Source organism: Balaenoptera borealis, assembly GCF_965194805.1.
Source record: "Balaenoptera borealis genome assembly, chromosome: 4".
Taxonomy (NCBI): domain Eukaryota; kingdom Metazoa; phylum Chordata; class Mammalia; order Artiodactyla; family Balaenopteridae; genus Balaenoptera; species Balaenoptera borealis.
This window is the reverse complement of record NC_138861.1, coordinates 145750683-145773921: the sequence shown is the minus strand read 5'-3', so window position 1 is coordinate 145773921 and position 23239 is coordinate 145750683. Positions and strand designations below refer to the sequence as shown.

At 35.8% G+C, this 23239-nt stretch overlaps 1 protein-coding gene across 3 annotated transcripts in view; it reads right to left on the bottom strand.

The window, feature by feature from the left end:
- The window catches only part of NAA15 (N-alpha-acetyltransferase 15, NatA auxiliary subunit), a 75963-nt gene that overhangs the window by 31081 nt on the left and 21643 nt on the right, over positions 1 to 23239 (bottom strand). For all 3 annotated transcript variants that reach the window (XM_082389799.1, XM_082389800.1, XM_082389798.1), the window contains 9 exons: positions 19663 to 19747; positions 17164 to 17268; positions 14764 to 14921; positions 9846 to 9980; positions 8459 to 8612; positions 4939 to 5058; positions 3261 to 3356; positions 2997 to 3103; positions 909 to 981 (listed from right to left, as the gene is read on the bottom strand). In XM_082389799.1, coding sequence (XP_082245925.1) covers positions 909 to 981; positions 2997 to 3103; positions 3261 to 3356; positions 4939 to 5058; positions 8459 to 8612; positions 9846 to 9980; positions 14764 to 14921; positions 17164 to 17268; positions 19663 to 19747 — 1033 coding nt within the window. The remainder of the gene's footprint in view (positions 1 to 908; positions 982 to 2996; positions 3104 to 3260; positions 3357 to 4938; positions 5059 to 8458; positions 8613 to 9845; positions 9981 to 14763; positions 14922 to 17163; positions 17269 to 19662; positions 19748 to 23239) is intronic.

Here is a 23239-nt window from a genome sequence, read left to right as displayed (position 1 = left end):
TTAGCTATTGAGCAGCACTTGAAATGTGGCTAGTGTAACTAATTAAATTTTTTACTTAACTAAAAAAATTTTAATAGCCCCATGTGGCTAATGGCTACCATACTAGACAGCACAACTCTGCATCCAACTACCAATTTATAACAAATCCAGAGGACAGAGAAATAACATGTTAAGCAACACCATATGGGTATATTCAGCAAAATCTATACTATAGAAAAACTCAAGGAAAAAAAACTAACTTCTTTAATAAATAAATTGCAGGAAGAAGAGAAGATAGAGGGAAAACCTACAGATTTATAAAAAAGGGTTAAGAGACATATCAAACAAACTCAAAGTGTAGATTTCACCTGTATCTTCATTCAAACAAACTTCAAAAACAAAGAGAAAAAATGCTATTTCCAAGATACCTGGAAATGTAAGCATGGACTTTTTTCTTTGATATTAAGAAAGTATTAATGTTCAAGTATGGTGATGCTATTATGGTTATAATCTTTAGAATACTGAAATATTCATGGATGAAATGATGTGATGTTTGGGATCTGTCTTAGAATAACATGGGAGTAAGGGAAGTAGGTAAGAATATAGATGAAATAAGTTTGGCCATGAGGTAAAAACTACTGAAGTTGAGTGGCGGGTAAATGGAGTGTCATCATACTATTACATCTAGTTTTGCAGGTGTTTTAAATTTTACATAAAATTTTCTTCAATAAGCTACTGTTATTATCTTCTTACCAATGTACATTTCACATAATGTGTACATTAATGCACCTTCATCTTAAAGGGAAAAAAAGTTTAAATATACTAAGCTTACTGACTAAATAATGAAAAATACTGACCTTCTGGTCAAGAATTTCGCAACATATTAAGTTTTTCAAGATTTTTTTAAAACATAAAACTTGAGCACTTACCACTGGGGTTAAATAACCGGCAGCTTTTTAGAGATGTTTCATAACCTACTACTAATTCTTCTATGATTGCCACCTAGAGTACAAACACACAAGCACACTTTAATAAAAAAAAATAAATATATAGTTACTATGCTTGTGCAAAATGTGTTATTTACTACTAGAGGGCTAAATAAACATTCCGATTCCCCCCTCCACCTATCTCTCTCTCTCTCTCTCTCCCCCTCTCATACACACACACAAACCTTTTTATAAATCTCTTAACCTATGGATAAAAATTTAAAACCATACATTTATGAAGGTGTGTTTTAAGGCAAAACTTTCCAAAAAACTTACTGGCAACTCCTTTCCCTGCTATAAAATAAAGCATCAAGCTGAACTAGAAATCGGGAAAAGGTTGGACAGAAAGAGGTAATGTTAGGGATGATTTTTATCTTGGTTCATTTTTACCTCAATTCACATAAATAACACTCACAGTTAACATTTGCACTTCAGGAATCAAGAATTAAATACTGTGTAAAAAGAAAATTCCGCAAGCATACGACAGCATCCACTCTCAATTTCATCACCAAGGGGAAAGCATCAGTAGAACAGAAGCAGGGCGCCAAGGGTGGGTTTCTGAGATCCAGGAGAGTGAGTGGCCATCCCAGTTCTGGTCTCTCCTGAGTCATGACTGTACTACTTACTCCTGGCTTCGTAAGAGATCTGTGAATACTTTTAATTTATTAATTCCCTTCTTTGCTTAATCCATCTATAATGAATTTGTTACTACAGAAGCTCTCTTAAATGACCTCAACTTAACTGACTCAACAGGTTAACACCAGCTCTCTCCATCACCTCAGAAAATTGTGAGGACTGAATGGCCACAGCTAGGTTATTCTGGTGCACCCATGTTCTTCTCCCACAAGGTGAGCTACATGCCTACTAAGAGGTTTATTTTCCCAAACCTGTTTGAATTAGTTGCATTCATTATCATCACTGCAGAATTTAATTCAATATTATGTAAACTTAAGAAATGAGAACAAAAAGAAAGAACTGCTTCTATTAAGTCGAATACCATGGAAAGACTCAAAGATAAATTAGACATTTTTTACCAATTTAGGTTTAAAAAGACAACCATAAAGGGAAAAGTCATAACAATATATATGATTCTACAATCGAGATTGCTTCACAAGCATCACGTTCTCACTGTACCAAAACTAGAAGTAAAATACCATATTCTATCAATGTGATTTAATCAAGGGGGAAGAAAGGTGAAACAGTCATCAATAAAGCCCACCATATCTTGGACCTCTCAACAAAAGACTGGCAGATAAGCGCCCTTTATATGCTTTAGGTTTAAATGTTTATTTAGCACGTTTAATCTGTCCCACCTTTAAGGTGTTTTTTTTTTAAACCCAGCCAACATGTCTGATGCCACTGTACTTATAAACAAAATAATCTAAATTAAGATTAAAACACCCTTGGGACTTCCCTGGTGGTCCAGTGGTTAAGAATCCACGCTTCCACTGCAGGGGGCACGGGTTCGATCCCTGGTTGGGGAACCAAGATATCGCATGCCATGCAGTTCGGCCAAAGAAAAAAAGATTAAACACCCTTTAACGAGCGTTTTGAATATTGTAATACACAGCTGAAAGAGTAAGCTAACTTACTGGGACAGCAAACAAACTCCTCTGACAGAATATTTTTTCTACCAAATAGAAAGGAGAAAGATTACTAAGCTTCAACCTAGTTCAAAAAAAAAAAAAAAAAAAATCACTTCTGGCTTTCACCATGAGCAAGAATTAGAGAAAATATTGAAGAAATCACTACCTTACCAAATTTTCATCCCTGTACCGACTCATTAAAAAGTACACATCAGAAACAAAAGACAGAACAAATAAGCAGTAATTTATTCAGCTAAAGAGAGCAGAGGATGAGAAGGAAATAAGAGGCACAGAAGCATTTAAACTGCAAGCTAGGAAGACTGTTAGCAGATTCACAATGTGTATACTATGTGCACAGGTAGCCAAGATCAATTATTCCAAATACTGAGCAAAGAAATGATAGTCAAAACACAAAACCAAACCAAACCATTGTATTTTGCTTTACCTTTTCTTTATCTTTGTATAGAGACCTCAAAGTATTGAAGACTGGTGGACAACCCTTGCTGAAGTTCATCCTTAGGAACTTATCCAAACATTCTTTAAATTTCTCACCTTGGAAGAAAAAACTCCTGTTGACTTACATGTACCCAGACAACTCTAAAAATGCATACATTAAAATCTTAACATGCATACTCATATATTTAAAACCAAGGAAAGATACTGTATATCATAACACCATTTTCATTCCTTCACAGTTATTCTCACTTACCAGATAAGAAGTTTAATGGCAGTCTTCTTGGCACCAATCCCCTGGGATACTTAGTCCAGGCCTCCTCATAAATTTTTAGTCGTTCTAACATATTAGCTGCAAACCAAAAAAAATTTTTTTTTCATATGTAATTAAAACATATTTTTCTAGAAAATTACAAATTTCTGAAAATATATAAAAATTACCATATTAAACAGAAAATTTGAACATGGGAAAAATTATTCATAATCTAACCACCTAAATATATCAACAATCATTTTAGAATACTTCTAATATTTTCATATTTTAACCTATAATCATATAAAATACATAATTTTCCTTATCCTGCTCTGCTTTAGGTGGCCTTTCAAAATCTGCCTGCTCTACTGTAGTTCCAAGAAAGGCTCGGTTATTATGTTTCCACCTATGGCTTCTCTAGTATTCTCTTCAGCCTCTCCTCTAACTCCTCTCCTTTGATTTATCTTGGAGCTTCTGGATTTATCCTCTATCTTCCATTTCTCCATATTTCTTTTATATTTTCTTTTACTCTCAGGTAAGAACTTTCCTTGTTCAATCTTTCACTTCACTAATTTTCCTCAGCTGTGGCCCCTCTTATATTTAATCTATTAAGATTTTCATGTCACATCAAGAAGTAGGTTTTTCATTTCCCAGATTCCTAACAGGCACTTTCTCTTAACTATGCATATTTCATTGCCTCTCTTCATCTTAGGCTTCTCTATGATCTCTACTCTCCCTTTGGCTGGCACTGACGATTACCTTTCCAATGCTGGTGTTACTACAGAGGATGACATTCTTTGTACAAGGTTTCTCTCACATTTATACCAGGAATAGTACCAGGAATAGTTCACTATCAGTCTTGTGGGAAACTTCGCTTCAAATTAGATCATCCTGGCTAAAGACTCTGCCTTTTTGTAGATGACACATTTCTGGGCTTGTCCTCACAAGTAGGTCCTATTCATGGGAGAGAATGGTTGGGGAGAAGAGTGTCTCTGGACCAGGTTTACCTGAGTCCTTCTTTCCACATAGGAAACAGTGCTTCCCTTTCAGCTTGGCAACATTCACTTGCCCCTGGCAGGCCACTCTGCTATAGCCACAGGTTATCACAGAAGTGTCTCTTTTGGGGAGACATCTCCATTTCTACATTTCCCTTTCATGTTTCTGATGCTGCTATGCATTTGCAAATTTTTCAAACTTGTTTCTAAAATTCTTTTCACAACTCTTTCTTTGAATTTGTAGTAGAAGAGAGGTTTCAGAAAATGCTTAGTCTACCATATTAAATGGAAGTTCACAAATGTACTTCTATACTCAGATTTTGAACCAATTCTTTTTTTTAATTAGTTTTTCTCCTGGTAACCTTTCTCTTTTTAAAATATTTATTTATTTATTTAGGCTGTGCCAGGTCTTAGTTGAGGCACATGGGATCTTCGTTGAGGCATGTTTAGTTGTGGCATGCGGACTTCTTAGTTGTGGCATGCATGTAGCATCTAGTTCCCCGAACAGGGATTGAACCTGGGCCCCCTGCATTGGGAGCGCAGAGTCTTACCCACTGGACCAGCAAGGAAGTCCCTGAACCAATTCTTAACCAGTTCTTCTAGTTATGATTTTCACTGAGTTAACACAATATATATTAACAAAAGAAGCAATTAAAACTTAGAGAGTAAGTTTTAACCAATGCTACCTGGCTTGAGTGCCTTTTCCAAGCCTTTGTAATAGGCCCAGTTTTCAGGATTTCTCTCTTGTAATCCTCTGTAAACATCAGCTGCATCTCCCAAACGACATAATTGCAACAGAAGTTCCCCTGATAAAAAACAAATTAAATTAAGTTATCTTCTGGTTGTAACTTTAAGTTTTCCTCAAACTTTCTCTTAAAACCTCTTCAATTTTGGGAAGTGGGTAGATTTGGTATCCTCCTGAGTTCTCAATTCCCTTCAACAAGACTATTTACCATGTTACTTTATTGTCCCTCCTTTTTGCAAGTTCATGTGTAGAAATGTCATCCTCTTCACATCCTCAATTTATTCAGGTATTTTTCTAACTCCAGGCTACTCTCTCAAGGTCACTGAACACAGTCACCAAGCCATCATCTACTACTCAAGTATTCCTGACAACATATGGACAATTTCAAAATCCAAATTAATGCCCCAATCCAATACCCTAACCTTATGATGCCCTAATCAACTAGGAAACGATTGTGCTCTAGCAGCCCATAAGCATGGCCACATTGTCTCTCTTCCCACTACTGTTTTTTCTCTTTTCCAACTACCAAATATGCATCTTGCTTTAAGCTTAACTATCTTGACTTTCTTCTTCTTGGCTCACTAATCCTACCCTCCAACCCTAGAGGAAAACCGTTCCCTTTTCTTCATGCCTTTCAGCAACCTGTAGGCTCACTGCTTATCTTCTCTGGGTTGCATGACCAATCCCATCCCTGAATGACATTAGCAGCCCCAAATATGAAAACTAATCTCAAAACCTAGGCTCCCTCATTTACCAATTTTAAGGCCTGGGTCATCCCGATTGCTTGCTTGCTGTACACCTTCTCATAAAAGAAGTCAGCAGATGAATGGACTGAGGCACTGGTTTCACTAGACATATATGAGCTCCAAACTCACACAGGCCTCAAACACTGCTCAGGAATCCTTTTCCCTACCTTAATGGGCTCCCATTCACCAAAGGTATTATTTTCAAACCAGGACTTCACCCTTGCACCCTTTCTATTATCAGATAATAAAAATGAACACTTACTGAAAGTGAAAGTGACTTTCAAATGTTTCACTTGCATTACTTAATTCAATTCTCAAAGCTCTATGAGATAGGTTACTATTATTTGTGTCATTTTAAAGCAGAGAACATAAGTAAACTTGTCAAGGGTCTTTCAGATAGTTAACTGTTAAGAGTCAGGATTTGAACCCAAGCAATTTGGCTAAATGAGCCCATATTCTTAATGTTTATACCCTCAGTGGTTCTCAACCAGGTGCATTTTTGCCATCCATGAGACATTTAGCAATATCTGGAGACATTTTTGGTGTCACAGTAAGGGGAGCAGGTGCTATGGTATCTGATAGGTAGAAGCTACCAATGCTGCTAAACATTACACAACATACAGGAGACTTCCACCTCCAGCACCTCGGTCCCAAAATGTCAACAGCACCAAAGTTAACGGTCAGCTCTACACTAACCAAAAGCCTCCTTCACCAAAAACATAAATAATATTTTGCAACTTTTCTCCCCTACGCTACACCCATCCACATTTCCTTCCCTTAATCTTCATCCACCTTTCCCTTGTAGAAGAAACTGATGGTATAAGAATTAACAATGAAACTTTCTGCCTAACTATGCCCACTCACCCACGCCAGGAAATTCCTAAATTATCCTGACTACCCACCACTAACATCAATGCCTTTTATTACTGGAATATCCAACGATTGATGATTCTACTCTTAGTTCTCTTCTATTCTCTTTATATACCCTGTCCCCAATACCTGATTCACTGGAGATATCAAAACATATTTTGTGGAACGAACTGATGGCTCTGTTTCCTATTTCACTGAGAAAATGGAAGCAACGAGAAGAGAACTCCCAAATACCCACTACATCGACACACCTACTTGCCCATACACTCTACCATCTCTCATTACTGTGGATGAACTATTCATTTTGCTATCTAAGCCCAACCTTTCAACTTTTCCACTAGATCACATACCCTCTACTGTACTGCATATTCTGTCTCATTATCCAGTGAGCATAAGCAAATGCTGTAAAAATCTTCTTTTGATCCTATAACCCATTCCATACACCACTACCCTATAGGTGTTTCCTATACAGCAAATCTACTTGTATGCATCATTTATGCATGCTATCTTCAATTCCTCTACTTAAATCTCATTTAAATCTACTTGATTTGTTTGGGCTTTTACTACCCTCCTTCCAAATGTTCAGAACGTTTTTCTGTTAAGGTCATCAGTAACTTCCAAATTGCTAAATCCGTGGGTCAATTCTGAGTCCTCAGCTTGAGCTGTCATTCTTCCTCACTAATAAAGTTATAAAAATAATAAAACAAAACAATGTACTTAAGAGTATTTTGAACAATGTCACATATTTCCATAAAGAAACTGAGGCTCAAGTCTTGCCCCTCATCATTTAGCTGGTTAGTAGCCAATGAAGGAACTCAAACTAGTTTTTTCAACCTCATGATCTTTTCAAGAAGTCAGAAACCTCCTCCTTTATAACTAACAGACTGCTAAGGGATGATCAACTCAAGTGCGAGAGGGCTGTCTTGGACCTACAGCTCACAAATGAGCTCCAGGCGCCTGAGACTTCCATTCTTTTCTTGCCAGCAGCACTATCCTCTGCTGAAAAGTTCATCAAGCAAATGGTGGCTATACCAACTCTGCACACAGATACCACACTTTCTAGTATTCAACTTCAAGGGAAGCCAAAGAAATCTGAAACCAACAAACTTCAGTCGCCTGGTCTCACAAAGGTAAAGGAATATTTCAGATGGCAATTCTTAGAAAATACTCATATTCTCAATTACTTGTTATTTTTCTTTCAGTTTCCATAATCAGTTCCTCAACTTTTAAAACTACAAAGACTCCTTCTTCTCAACCCTCTAATAAACGGCAGAACTGGAGATCTTTATTTAAGGATCTACCCATCCTCCTACCCTAATCCACACATATAAACCCGAATCTCTGGTTTCAATTCAAGTTCTGTGTTCAGAGAGACATTCAGATAAACCATAAAGAACCCTAGGAATGTCCCAGAAGCACTTTAGTAAAGACTGATTTATCAATATATATTACTGACAATAAAGAAATGTGTTGTACACATTCAGTTTCGCCAATAAGCAGTTTCTAAGAAAATCCTCTGTCTTATAAAATGGAGCAATTGCCTCCAGTGTCTTAATCAACTCTAAGTATCTTTGATCTGAAAATACTGTAAAGAGAAAATATTGTACTGAGTCACTTCATTCAATGATTTATTGTTCACAATTTTTTTTCCTATAACAATAACCATTGTTTGAATGTGTATTTTCCCACATTACAAATTATTCAAAGTGCATGAGTAAGAAATAGATTTTGACATCAAATCAAGAAGTTGTGTTCTATGCAACTATCAGTAGCAACTAGATTTTTCAGTTTTGCTCTTTGTCATAATTAAATACCGGAATAAATTACACTCTTTAAAAAAAATACCTTTGGTTTCTTCTACAGCAAGTTTATCACAAATCTGCTTTTCATAGGTACAAAGATGTTCCAGAGCTTCTCTATAGAGACCTGCTTCCCGAAGAACTTGATTCTGATATAAAAGGAGTTCACTATATTCATAATCCACTTTATCAGGGGATGTCTATATATGGATATAAGGAATACTAACAGTAAGAATTTTGTTTTCATATTAGAAAATTGCTCACACACTCAAATACATACAAGAAGTCAAAGGATAATATATAATGGACAAAATTCATTTTTTTAAAATTCCTAAATATCTTTCTAGGGAGCAACTAAGTAAATAATGTCAATATTAACTTATAACCCACTGAATAAAATAATCCATTAAGTCCTTACATATAATAAATAAATAGGGGAGAAAGGAAAGCCCTTACTTAAGAATAGAATGTCAAATAAATCTAGAAGGAACAAGACAGAAAAATCACCCTTTTGAAACTATCATAGGAACAGTAGATTCAGGCAATAATCATAATCAATGAATGCTAAAACTAGTGGTGAAAAGTTTGATGAAGAACAGACTATTCATAAAGTCTCAAATTGTTTATTAAATACAAAGAGAAAAAAATAACAAGTTTATAGTGAAGAAACCTGGCAGACACCACCTTAACCAAGTAATCAAATGGAACACACACCACGTGACTCAATGTGGTGAACTAAGAAGGGCTTGAAATCACTTCTGTAGTTTCCTGCCAAAAATGCATAACAATGTCTAATAATGAGAAAACATCAAATAAATCCAAATTGATGGACATTCTACGAAAGTACTGCCATGACTCTTCAAAACTACCAATGTCATGAAATACAAAGAAAGTCTTTGAAACTTCCAGATTAAAAGAGACTGAAGAGAAATGACAACTAAATGTAAGTTATGATTCTAAACTGGATCCTGAAATGGAAAAAAAAAGTCCTAGAAAGGATATAAACAGGCTGATTAGTAAATTTTGAATATGCGTTGTGGATTAGATAATAACAGTCTATCAATGTTAAATTTCCTAATTTTTTGATAATCTATACAGCAGTATCTATAGATTTGACAACTATAAAGTTATTTTTAGGAAATACCACACCGAAGCACTTAGGAGTAAAAGAGCATGGTATCTACAATTACTCTCAAATGTTTCAGGAAAAAAATTAAATAGCTAAGTAAATATAGAGACTGTAAGTAAATGTATCAAATATTAACAATTAGTTAATGTGAGTGAACTTCTATATGGAGTTCTTTGTACTCTTCTTGCAACTTTTCTGTAAGTTTGAAACTATTTCAATTAAAAAGTAAGGCTATATACACTTCTCTCTTTGAGTTATATTAAGAATAAGACCTAGTTTACTAGGTATGACTTCTGGTTGTTACCTGTTGTGTTTTCCTAAATTCTTCTAAAATCTTTGCTGCCATTTCATAATCTTCTAATAAATGGTAAGCAATAGCATAACCAATCCACGATGCTCTCTGTGCAGGTCGAAGCTGAAGTAATTGATATCTCGTTTCCTTTAAGAGGGGAAAAAAACACTTCTTAGTTTTACAATGAAAGTAAATGCGTCTTAAAAAGATCATGTTCATTTACCCCACAACACTGAGCAATCTGTAACACAAGGATGAAAATCATAACAGAAAATAGTTTCAAACATCCACATTGTGTAGCTTTACAGAAGCAAAAACGTATTTCTTAAGAAGCACAATGAAGCTTCCAAGATAATCTTGTAATTTTTTAAAAGGTTAAGACATGGTACCCTTTATTACTTACTGATCTACTTACTCTAAGAAAAGAGGACATGGGGAGGGGGAAGGGTAAGCTGGGACGAAGTGAGAGAGTGGCATGGACATATATACACTACCAAATGTAAAATAGATAGCTAGCGGGAAGCAGCTGCATAGCACAGGGAGATCAGCTCGGTGCTTTGTGACCACCTAGAGGGGTGGGATAGGGAGGGTGGGAGGGAGACTCAAGAGGGAGGAGATATGGGGATACATGTATATGTATAGCTGATTCACTCTGTCATACAGCAGAAGCTAACACACCACTGTGAAGCAATTACATTCCAATAAAGATGTTAAAAAAAACCCCAAAACTATGGGATGCAGCAAAAGCAGTTCTAAGAGGGAATTTTATAGCAATACAAGCCTACCTCAAGAAACAAGAAAAATCTCAAATAAACAATCTAACCTTACACCTAAAGGAACTAGAGAAAGAAGAACAAACAAAACCCAAAGTTAGCAGAAGGAAAGAAATGATAAAGATCAGAGCAGAAATAAATGAAATAGAAACAAAGAAAACAATAGCAAAGATCAATACAACTAAAAGCTGGTTCTTTGAGAAGATAAACAAAATTGATAAACCATTAGCCAGACTCATCAAGAAGAAGAGGGAGAGGACTCAAATCAATAAAATTAGAAATGAAAAAGGAGAAGTTACAACAGACACCGCAGAAATACAAAGCATCCTAAGAGACTACTACAAGCAACTCTATGCCAACAAAATGGACAACCTGGAAGAAATGGACAAATTCATAGAAAAGTATAACCTTCCAAGATGGAACCAGGAAGAAATAGAAAATATGAAGAGACCAATCACAAGTAATGAAATTGAAACTGTGATTTAAAATCTTCCAACAAACAAAAGTCCAGGACCAGATGGCTTCACAGGTGAATTCTATCAAACATTTAGAGAAGAGCTAACACCCATCCTTCTCAAACTCTTCCAAAAAATTGCAGAGGAAGGAACACTCCCAAACTCATTCTATGAGGCCACCATCACCCTGATACCAAAACCAGACAAAGATACTACAAAAAAAGAAAATTACAGACCAATATCACTGATGAATATTGATGCAAAAATCCTCAACAAAATACTAGCAAACAGAAACCCACAACACATTAAAGGGATCATACACCATGATCAAGTGGGATTTATCCCAGGGATGCAAGGATTCTTCAATATACGCAAATCAATCAATGTGATACACCATATTAACAAATTGAAGAATAAAAACCATATGATCATCTCAACAGATGCAGAAAAAGCTTCTGACAAGATTCAACACCCATTTATGATAAAAACTCTCCAGAAAGTGGGCACAGAGGGAACCTACCTCAACATAATAAAGGCCATATATGACAAACCCACAGCAAACATCATTCTCAATGGTGAAAAACAGAAAGCATTTCCTCTAAGATCAGGAACAAGACAAGGATGTCCACTCTCACCACTCTTATTCAACATAGTTTTGGAAGTCCTAGCCACGGCAATCAGAGAAGAAAAAGAAATAAAAGGAATACAAGTTGGAAAAGAAGAAGTAAAACTGTCACTGTTTGCAGATGAGATGATACTATACATAGAGAATCCTAAAGATGCCACCAGAAAACTAACAGAGCTAATCAATGAATTTGGTAAAGTTACAGGATACAAAATTAATGCACAGAAATCTCTTGCATTCCTATACACTAATGATGATAAATCTGAAAGAGAAATTAAGGAAACACTCCCATTTACCATTGCAACAAAAAGAATAAAATACCTAGGAATAAACCTACCTAGGGAGACAAAAGACCTGTATGCAGAAAACTATAAGACACTGATGAAAGAAATTAAAGATGATACCAACAGATGAAGAGATAAACTATGTTCTTGGATTGGAAGAATCAATATTGTGAAAATGACTATACTACCCAAAGCAATCTACAGATTCAATGCAATCCCTATCAAATTACCAATGGCATTTTTTACGGAACTAGAACAAAAAATCTTAAAGTTTATATGGAGATACAAATGACCCTGAATAGCCAAAGCAGTCTTGAGGGAAAAAAACAGAGCTGGAGGAATCAGACTCCATGACTTCAGACTATATCACAAAGCTACAGTAATCAAGACAATATGGTACTGGCACAAAAACAGAAATATAGATCAATGGAACAAGATAGAAAACCCAGAGATAAACCCACACACCTATGGTCAACTAATCTATGACAAAGGAGGCAAGGATATACAATGGAGAAAAGACAGTCTCTTCAATAAATGGTGCTGGGAAAACTGGACAGCTACATGTAAAAGAATGAAATTAGAACACTCCCTAACACCATACACAAAAATAAACTCAAAATGGACTCAAGACCTAAATGTAAGACTGGACACTATAAAGCTCTTAGAGGAAAACATAGGAAGAAGACCCTTTGACATAAATCACAGCAAGATCTTTTTTGATCCACCTCCTAGAGTAATGGATATAAAAACAAAAATAAACAAATGGGACCTAATGAAACTTAAAAGCTTTTGCACAGCAAAGGAAACCATAAACAAGACAAAAGACAACCCTCAGAATGGGAGAAAATATTTGCAAACGAATCAACGGACAAAGGATTAATCTCCAAAATATATAAACAGCTCATGCAGTTCAATATTAAAGGAACAAACAACCCAATGAAAAAATGGGCAGAATGCCTAAATAGACATTTCTCCAGAGAAGACATACAGATGGCCAAGAAGCACATGAAAAGCTGCTCAACTTGACTAATTATTAGAGAAATGCAAATCAAAACTACAATGAGGTATCGCCTCACATCAGTTAGAATGGGCATCATCAGAAAATCTACAAACAACAAATGCTGGAGAGGGTGTGGAGAAAAGGGAACCCTCTTGCACTGTTGGTGGGAATGTAAACTGGTACAGCCACTATGGAGAACAGTATGGAGGTTCCTTAGAAAACTAAAAATAGAATTACCACATGATCCAGCAATCCCACTACTGGGCATATACCCAGAGAAAACCATAATTCAAAAAGACACATGCACCCCAATGTTCACTGCAGCACTATTTACAATAGCCAGGTCATGGAAACAACCTAAATGCCCATCGACAGACGAATGGATAAAGAAGTTGTGGTACATATATACAATGGAATATTACTCAGCCATAAAAAGGAACGAAATTGAGTCATTTGTTGAGACGTGGATGGATCTAGAGACTGTCATACAGAGAGAAGTAAGTCGAAAGAGAAAAACAAATATCGTATAATAACGCATGTATGTGGAACCTAGAAAAATGGTACAGATGAACCGGTTTGCAGGGCAGAGGTTGAGACACAGATGTAGAGAACAAATGTATGGACACCAAGGGGGGAAAGCCGCGGGGGGGGTGGGGGGGTGGGGATGGTGGTGTGCTGAATTGCACGATTGGGATTGACATGTAGACACTGATGTGTATAAAATTGATGACTAATAAGAACCTGCTGTATAAAAAAATAAATTAAATTAAATTTAAAAATTAAAAAAAAAGATAGTACAAAGGAATAAAACCACTTTTTTAAAATACAGTGCCCAACTACTGAGCTAAGATCTATAGAAAACAACTCAACAGGTACTACATGGAAAAATAAAAAGAGGGACTAAATAAATCTGATTTAATAGACTGATTTAAGGGTTAAAATATAGCTACAGTGGTGATCATTTTGTAATGCAGAAAAATACAGAACACTATGTTGTGCACCAGGAACTAATATAGCATCATAGGGCAATTAAACTTCAAAAACTCCAACCCACCAACCAAACTCAGAGAAAAAGAAATCAGATTTGTGGTTACCAGAGGTGGGAATGGGAGTGCCGTGGGGAGAACGGGGTATTAAATGAATGTGGTCAAAGGTACACACATCCAATTGTAAGATAAATTAAGTACTAGGGGTGTAATGTACAATATGATTAATATAATTAACATTTCTGTATGTTATATGTGGAAACTGTTACAAGAGTAAACCCTAAGAGTTCTCAGCACCAGGAACAAATATAATTTTTCCTTTTTCTATTACCTTGTATCTATATAAGATGATGAATGCTTACTAAACTTACTGTGGTAACATTTCATCATGTAAACAAAATCATTATGCTGTACACCTTAAACTTATACAGTGCTGTATGTCAATTATATTTGAATAAAACTGGAAGGAAATCCCCCCCCCCCGCACACACAATGTAGCTACTAAGACAGAATATTAATCTCTATGAAGGTAAAAGGAATAAACAAACAAAAAATATATATATAAAAATGTTAACTTTTCACTGAATTGATTAACTCAATCTTATACAGTAATCCAACTCTGCCTCACAGTAAAATAATTTTTAAATCTGATTAGTCCAGTCATAAACACAATCACTACTGGGGGAAGAGAGCAAGATTCAATTAAATTTTTTTTTAATGGAAAACTTGTTATCAGAAAGTACTCAAAAAAAGTTTTAAATATTTAAACAATATTTCCTCCTTAGAATAAAAAAATTCTCTACTTACCCTGTAACCCTCAAGATCTCGCATTTGAATCTGTAGTAAAGAAAGGTCCCTTAAGATTTGAAGATTGTCTTTATCCCATTTTAGCGCATTTCTGTAACACTTAATGGCTTCATCATATTTCTTGTCTGACCTCTGGAGAAGGCCATAAACATGCCAACCTAAAGGATTTAGTTAAGGATACAACCTCCAGGTCAAGAAATAAAGTTCCAATAATATTCTCTATGAAACTCAGAAAACTACATCTATTTATAAAATTACAAGCTTAAAAAACAGAGAGAATATAAAGACAGGAAGGTAGTCTGATACAGTGGGGGGAAAAAGCACAGCTCTTCGAGCCAGAGAAAACAGGTCTAGCCTGCCTTATTAGCTCTGTGACCTTAAACAAGTTAATTTAATCTTATGTTTCCTCAATTATAAAATATAAATAAATAGAAAGCCTATACAGCAAAGCACAGCAGTTTGGTGACAAAATGGAATAACATATAAAGTGCTCACTGGCTTGCACAAAAATAAATGCTCAATAAATATTAAGAATTATCTTTACTTTTAAAAGGAAAAAGAGGGAATGGGTATCCATGACATGTAATTGTTTTAAATCAAGTGTATTTTCTTTTCCTTAGCTAACAAGGTCCTTGGGACAGACCCTTAGTGCAGTATAAAGTTCCTAAAAATCAACCACTTAAATTTAGGGTGCAGGTGGCCAAAATGGACAGTCTCCTATTCAAAGAACTTAAAGTCTAGTAAGGGATACAGATAAGTAAGCAAAATTACAGTAGGCTGTAAAACTGTGCTACAAAGGGGGGAAAATATGTAAATAATCCCACTCCCCTAATACAGGTCTTTTTCACTTTAGATCTTGACTACTGCAAGTCACCCATCCCCCTGCCTTCAGTCTCTCTGCTTTTACTCTCACCTGCCAGAGTAACCTTTCTAAAACACACACAATCAAAAGAAGAAAGTCTACTTCCCTTTCCAGAAATGAGTAATGTTTCTCTCTCAGATCAGATTCCAACTTTTCAATCTAACAACTTCTACACTCCTTAACAGAGTCAGTAAATACAGAATTTCTAGGGTGACATGTATAACTGAAAATACATATATAATGTTATAAATTTTATTCGAAAAATAATCTTCATTTTCATTATGCAAATGACAAAGTAAAGGTTAACAAATCTTCTCAGTTGGTTGAAACATGGTTTTAAAAAGCCTGAGATACACTACCCTTCATAATATGGCACCCATTACCTACCTTCCTATTCCCCGCACCCCCATTTCAGGACTTGATCAACTCTCTTGAGCACTGCAACACCTTTTAACTGCCTTGAATCTTCTTCTTCTAAAAATCTATCCTCAAGGAGTTTAACACTGCCAAAAATTTAAAGAAATTTATGTTCATCAAGAGGAACCCAGTTAAATAAAGCATGGCAAGTACATATAGAACACTGCACCAACATTAAAATGATGAAAAGATAGCTACAAAATCTTATTACTTAATCCTTTGCTTACCTTTTCAGTTTCTGGTTACTCTCAACTCACTCACTTCTGCTTTACTGGATTAGTGATAATTGTTGAACAAATTATAACATTTTATGTAATACTCAGAAGTGTTAAGCTTCTACCAAGTATCTTCCTTCACTAGACTATAAGATCCTTGACAGCAAAATCCATATCTTTTCTTAGTCTGTATTATTCCAGACTAACACTTGAAAATTTGCTAAGTGTTTCAGCACTTCATTGTGTTAGCCAACAAAATAGGTAAAGAAATATGTTAAAAACTATTTAAAAAACAGTAACCCACAATTTTTTCTCTATCTTCCCTCAGACATTTGTACTTGATCCTACTCTCACACTTCCCTTAATAAAATAAAATTCACCTCACACAGTACAGCATTATCAGGGACTATGTTAAGCATCATTAAATCTTTACACCACCCCAGTGAAGTGGGTATGAGTATTCTCATTTAACACATAAGGAAACTAAGCCCTAAGATCACAGTTAGAAAGAAGCTGAGCTGAGATTCAAACCAAAGTGAAGCCTACTCCAAACCCTGGGCTCTCAATCAGTATACTCTACTGCCTTCTCATACTCCTTATCGTATATCCTTCTCTAAATTCATGCTATGATGGAATCGGCAGGGTACCTCTTTTTTTAAGTGTGGGAAGAGCTTTCATAGATATTTTAAAAGGGAAGTCCCATTTATCTGTGACTAGATACAATGGTAGAACATGGTAGGTATACAAAAATGTTTCCTGAATGAATGCAGTTGCTATTATTCAACTGAAGAAAGAACCATCTCCTCTGGAGTTACACAGTAAGAGAGATCTAAAGCTTCTGACTCCCAAATTGCTGCCTTAGCTCAAGACACCACAATCCAACCCTTAAATATACAAAAAGGATACACACATGACTCTTCAAGTCATTTCTCAAACCTCTACGAACCAATTCATAAGCTTCTTCCTTTTTTCCCAAACAGTTCAATGTTAATCCTTTCATAGCCAGGGTTTCTATTTTTAAAAAAAAGAAAAAGAAGAAAAGGAAGAAAAAAGAAAAGGAATTTAAAGATAACTAACAACAACAAAAACGGTAACCATAATCTCAAATACAAATGTTACATTATCCTACATATTTAAAACTTCAAGGAGATTCCTGGGAAAATGTCCAGGTTTTTAAAGAATTAAAATATTTGTTAAATTGACAAATGAAGTAACTACACATTTCTATACTGTAGGCCTCCCTAGATTTTTTTTTTTTTTTAGATAAAAAGATACAAAAATGCATGAATATCTGGTAATCCATATGCTAACAAGATAAAATGATTTTCCTACTGTTCAGGGGAATCCCATGACCTTATTAAATCACTACTTTAAAGTATGAAAAACTTTATCTTGAAACAGACTATCTCTGTGAACCCAAGTTACATAAAGGTTAAATTCACTGTTCAACTATTTAAATATACACATAAATTACATTTCTGGTTTTCATAAATTTATTTTAAAATGATTTTTTGGGATTACTATTAAATATACAAGTAAAAGAAGATGTCAAACACCTGTCGTTCACAATCCACAGATTAAAAAAGAGTTGAGGAAAATATTTTCAGAAAGTGAAAAACAATATTTCTAATTTCATAATGTATATTCTATGAAACACAAATGAATATAAAATATTCATTATGATTAATTTGCCTTTTAGGACTACAATTTAAAATTTATAGAAAAATTAATTAGGAATAAAAGATAAGGATTAAACATATTATCCTGAGGAAAAGTCAACATTTATAGTAAAACACAGATAAAGAAACGGAAGCAAAAAAAAAAAAAGAAGGAAAAAAATGTGTACAAAATCATCAAAAATAATGCATAAATTTAAAGGAAAAGGAAGCAAACAAACAAAATATATTTGGCAAGTAGCCAAATTAGCAAGGTACTGTAGAAAGTAATACTTTGTTGTTAAACAGGTAAAATCTATTCTTGCAAGAAACAACTTCAAGTGTCTTAATTAATGAAAACCCAGGTTGTCAGTAAGTATAGAACAAATCATAACTTATGTACTGTTAAAAAGTATTTTCGGGCTTCCCTGGTGGCGCAGTGGTTGAGAGTCTGCCTGTCAATGCAGGGCACACGGGTTCGAGCCCTGGTCTGGGAAGATCCCACGTGCCGCGGAGCAGCTGAGCCCGTGAGCCACAACTACTGAGCCTGCGCGTCTGGAGCCTGTGCTCCACAGCGGGAGAGGCCGCGATAGTGAGAGGCCCGCGCACCGCGATGAAGAGTGGCCCCCGCTTGCCGCAACTAGAGAAAGCCCTGGCACAGAGATGAAGACCCAACACAGCCAAAAATAAATAAATAAATAAAGTAAACAATGCGTTTAAAAAAAAATACATTAAAAAAAAAAAAGTATTTTCAATTAAATTATGATACTTCATATGCAACCTGATTTCAGATATGTTAAAATATGAAGGGAAATTGCATTTTAGACACAATGAAAGTTGGTACTCTGCTGTACTGAAACTCTATGGTGACTATACGACTAAAAGTTATATTACCATTATGCATACTTTTGGAATGAATATAAAACAACCTAATATCCAATCGGCTAGCAAAACTATTTTTTAACAAGGAAATGGAGAGAGAAAATTTTAGATACTTTATTCCCACTGCTTTCCATCTTTAAACAATTTTATTACTATAGTGAAAGTACGCGAGAGTAAAGATAGCTAACAGGGAACTATTGCTCTTTCCCTCTTCAATACTAAGAGAACATTATCAAATTAATTAACAAAGAGCCATGTTTCCTAACTACAAATCAGACCTGTGAAAGCTTATTTTTCCTTTGCTTCTTTACAAGTTTATCCTACAAACATCTCACTGTCCAATTTTGTACCCTCACACAGGCAAAAGCTATGTAAACTTTCAAAATCATGTCTTAAACATGACTGTCTTGAAAAACTAATTAAGATACAATGCTAAATAAGAAGGTGCTGGTTCATGAGCAAAGACCCAAATGGATACTTTCTGAATAAGCTTATTGTAAGGAATAAAATTTCTCTAGCTCAACCAAAGTTCTCAAGCAAAATTTTCTTGTAACATTTTAAATAAACTTATTTATTAAACTTAAATTAGCATATTTGTCTTACTAGGTTCTTTTGCCTTTCCTATGGTGCTAATATTCAAAATAGGAATAAATCAGAACTCAAGTAGATTGTGTTATCATTTTCTCGACAATAAATTCAAAGTATTAGTACTAAACATCTCACAGGAGTCAAGGATAAGAAGGTCCACTCTCTCTGGAAAACAGTCTAGGCAGCTGGGATTAACAGAACCCAAATAAGTGAAACCAGACAAGTAAGCAAAGCCTTACCTACTTACGCTTACAAGCAAGTGTACAGTATTTACACTTACCTCCATGCTCAGCAAATTTGGGGTTAGAGAGGATTTGTTTACAGAATTTCAATCCATTTCTGTACTGTTTATGTTCATAACATCTCTGTCAAAACAAAAGAGAAAACTTTAAGTTTAGCAAGAAATGCAAACAATTTTAAATTCGGTGCTAAATTTTTGATTCTGTTAAATACAACAAAATGATCACGTTATTTCCATATTCTCCTAAATCCCACTAAAACGCAGTTTAAAAAAAAAAATACAGGGAGTTCTCTGGTGGCTTAGTGGTTAGGATTCGACACTTTCACTGCAGTGACCGGGGTTCAATCCCTGCTCAGGGAACTGGATATCGCAAGCCACACTGTGCAGCCAAAATTTAAAAAAAAAAAAAAGGAAGGTTCAAATACAGAAAGTAAAAGCAAGACAAAGGGACAAAATATACATTAGAAAAAATAAGAAAATCATTAGCTTACTCCAAAAGGTCCAACAAGTGTTAATAATATGAAAACTGGAAAAAAAAAGAAAGGTGTAGAAATTATATTTTAAAATAACATTTTCTTTTTGCTGAAGGAAACAAGTCTCTGAAGCCACAAGGGACAAACAAGTGCATGCAAATTAACAAAGGGGAAAAAAGACCCACACTATGGCACACCATAATGAAAATTCAAAGCCTGGAAATAATGGTCCTTAAAAACTTCCAGAGGGGCTTCCCTGGTGGCGCAGTGGTTGAGACTCTGCCTGCCAATGCAGGGGACACGGGTTCGAGCCCTGGTCTGGGAAGATCCCACATGCCGTGGAGCGACTAAGCCCGTGAGCCACAATTGCTGAGCCTGCGCGTCTGGAGCCTGTGCTCCGCAACGGGAGAGGCCACGATAGTGAGAGGCCCGCGCACCGCGATGAAGAGTGGTCCCCACTTGCTGCAACTAGAGAAAGCCCTGGCACAGAGACGAAGACCCAACACAGCCATAAATAAATAAATAAATAAATAAATAAAATTTAAAAAAAAAAAAACAAACAAAAACTTCCAGAGACAGGGGTTTCCCTGGCGGCGCAGTGGTTAAGAATCCGCCTGCCAATGCAGGGGACAAGGGTTCGAGCCCTGGCCCAGGAAGATCCCACATGCCGCAGAGCAACTAAAAGCCCGTGTGCCACAACTACTGAGCCTGAGCTCTAGAGCCTGCGAGCCACAACTACTGAGCCCACGTGCCACAACTACTGAAGCCTGCACGCCTAGAGCCCGTGCTCCGCAACAAGAGAAGCCACCACAATGAGAAGTCTGCGCAATGCAAAGAAGAGTAGCCCCCGCTCACCACAACTAGAGAAAGCCCATGCGCAGCAACGAAGACCCAACACAGCCAAAAAAAAAAAAAAAAAAAACTTCCAGAGAGAAAAAAACAAGTCACATAAAAAAGATCTGTTATCAGAATAGCACTGAACTTTTACTCCAAAGTAACAATGGAATATTGCTAAAAGCTATAAAACTACACACAGCCTTCAAAATTCAGAATTCCTTACCTAGTTAAACTGTCAACCAAGTATATATAAGTAAAATGACAGTTTAAAGCTTCTCAGAAAGTTAAAATTTTCTCTCTCTGCACTCTTCCTTAGGAAGCTATTAAAAGGAATCAAAACAAAAAAGATAACATGGGACTTAGTAAATAAGTAATCTAATGCAGAAAAAAGAACTAGAGAACAACCACTCCAAAATAAAACAGGACGCCAATGGCCACCATGGAATAGGTTTCTATCAAGGACAAAAATGGAAAATTTTATTTATAAACACCTGACAGAAATACAGGCACATTTGGGGAAAATGAGCAATGGGTCTATAGAAAACCAGGCAACTGAATAAGTAAGATAGGTATTAGCTCCAGGAGAAATAAAGGCTTATATAAGAGAGTGTGGTGGTCTTAGTGGTCTTAGTGTAATATTTGGCTCAACAATAAAAAAATACATGTATAGTTATAAAAATGTAAATATTTAATACTGGTTTATCAAAATATTGTGATATAAGTATAAAGAGAGAAAGACAAGAGAGCAAATGTGTGAATGATGAAGTTCCAAGCCCTCATTTTCCATAAACAGAAGTCAATAAATGTCTAAAAGTCATGAGAAATAATGTTATAGGGACTTCCCTGGTGGTTCAGTGGCTAAGACTCCATGCTCCCAATGCAGGGGGCCCGAGTTTGATCCCTGGTCAGGGAACTAGATCCCACATGCCACAACTAAGAATTCTCATGCCGCTACTAAAGATCCTGCGTGCTGCAACGAAAATTCTGCGTGCCACAACCTAAGACCTGGTGCAGTCAAATAAATAAATAAATATTTTAAAAAAGAAGAAAGAAATAATGTTATATTACTAAGCAACAGAAAAGCAAATACCAGAGAAAATAGCTAGAAGGACTGAGGGTGCTTGATTCTGGTGTGGGAAGGTATGGAGGGGATGGGGAGGGAGGGTGAGTTGACAAATTCTTTTTCATCATAAACCTTTCAGTGCTATCTGACTTTTAAGTATCACCATGTGCTTTCATAACAATAATTATTTTTAAAGCACTGTATTCATTACAGAAAACATCTTAAAGATATGGTACTCTATGCCAGATTTCACTGTCATTAAGTTTAAACAAATTTTACTCACAATTTTTAAAACAATACATTCAAAATCTGGGAGGGGTAGTTAATGCAAATGATAATAAAATCATAGAAAAATGTGGAGAAACAAAAATGTAAAATTTTACATTCAGCACCATGAAATCAACTGCTTAAAGCTCAATGATGGAGCCAACTACAGAGCTGTCTTATAATCAACTAGGTACTCACCATCTCTATTTTGTTGTTCACATCTCAAACCTAATACACTATCCAAAACACAACTGATTTTCCCCCCAGAATCTATTCACCAAGTCTTCACTGTCTCAAGAGATGCCCTTCCCTCAACTCACCCTCACTCAGATGATGAAGCAAAAAACCTAATTATCCTCTGTGCTTTCCTTCCCTGACACTTCCATTCTCTAGTAGATCCATCAGTCCTAGTTTCTCTGCAATAGCTTCCTAACTCTCAGCCCTTCCCACAATCAACAGGCAAAGTGATCTGGGGGATACGAGGGAGGGGAGAGCAGAAGCAGTAACGTAACCATATGCAGCCAAAGAAACATACGACTAAGCAACTAAATTTAGTGTTCCTATTTACTTAGCAGAAAGCCTAAAAATAATTTTTCTTATAATAATTAAAATATTAGTAAAAACCATTAAAGGAAGCTATGACATAAAGACTAGGCTAATTAAAAGTGACACTCCTAACTTGTCACTGTTTTCCAGGAACTACATACATAGAAAGAATAGTTTAAGCACACTATTCTTTTTTTTTTTTAATACATCTTTATTGGAGTATAATTGCTTCACCATACTGTGTTAGTTTCTGTTGTACAACAAAGGGAATCAGCCATATGCATACATATATCCCCATATCCCCTCCCTTTCGAGCCTCCCTCCCTCCCACCCTCCCTATCCCACCTCTCCAGGTCATCGCAAAGCACTGAGCTGATCTCCCTGTGCTATGCTGCTGCTTCCCACTAGCTAACTATTTTACATTCGGTAG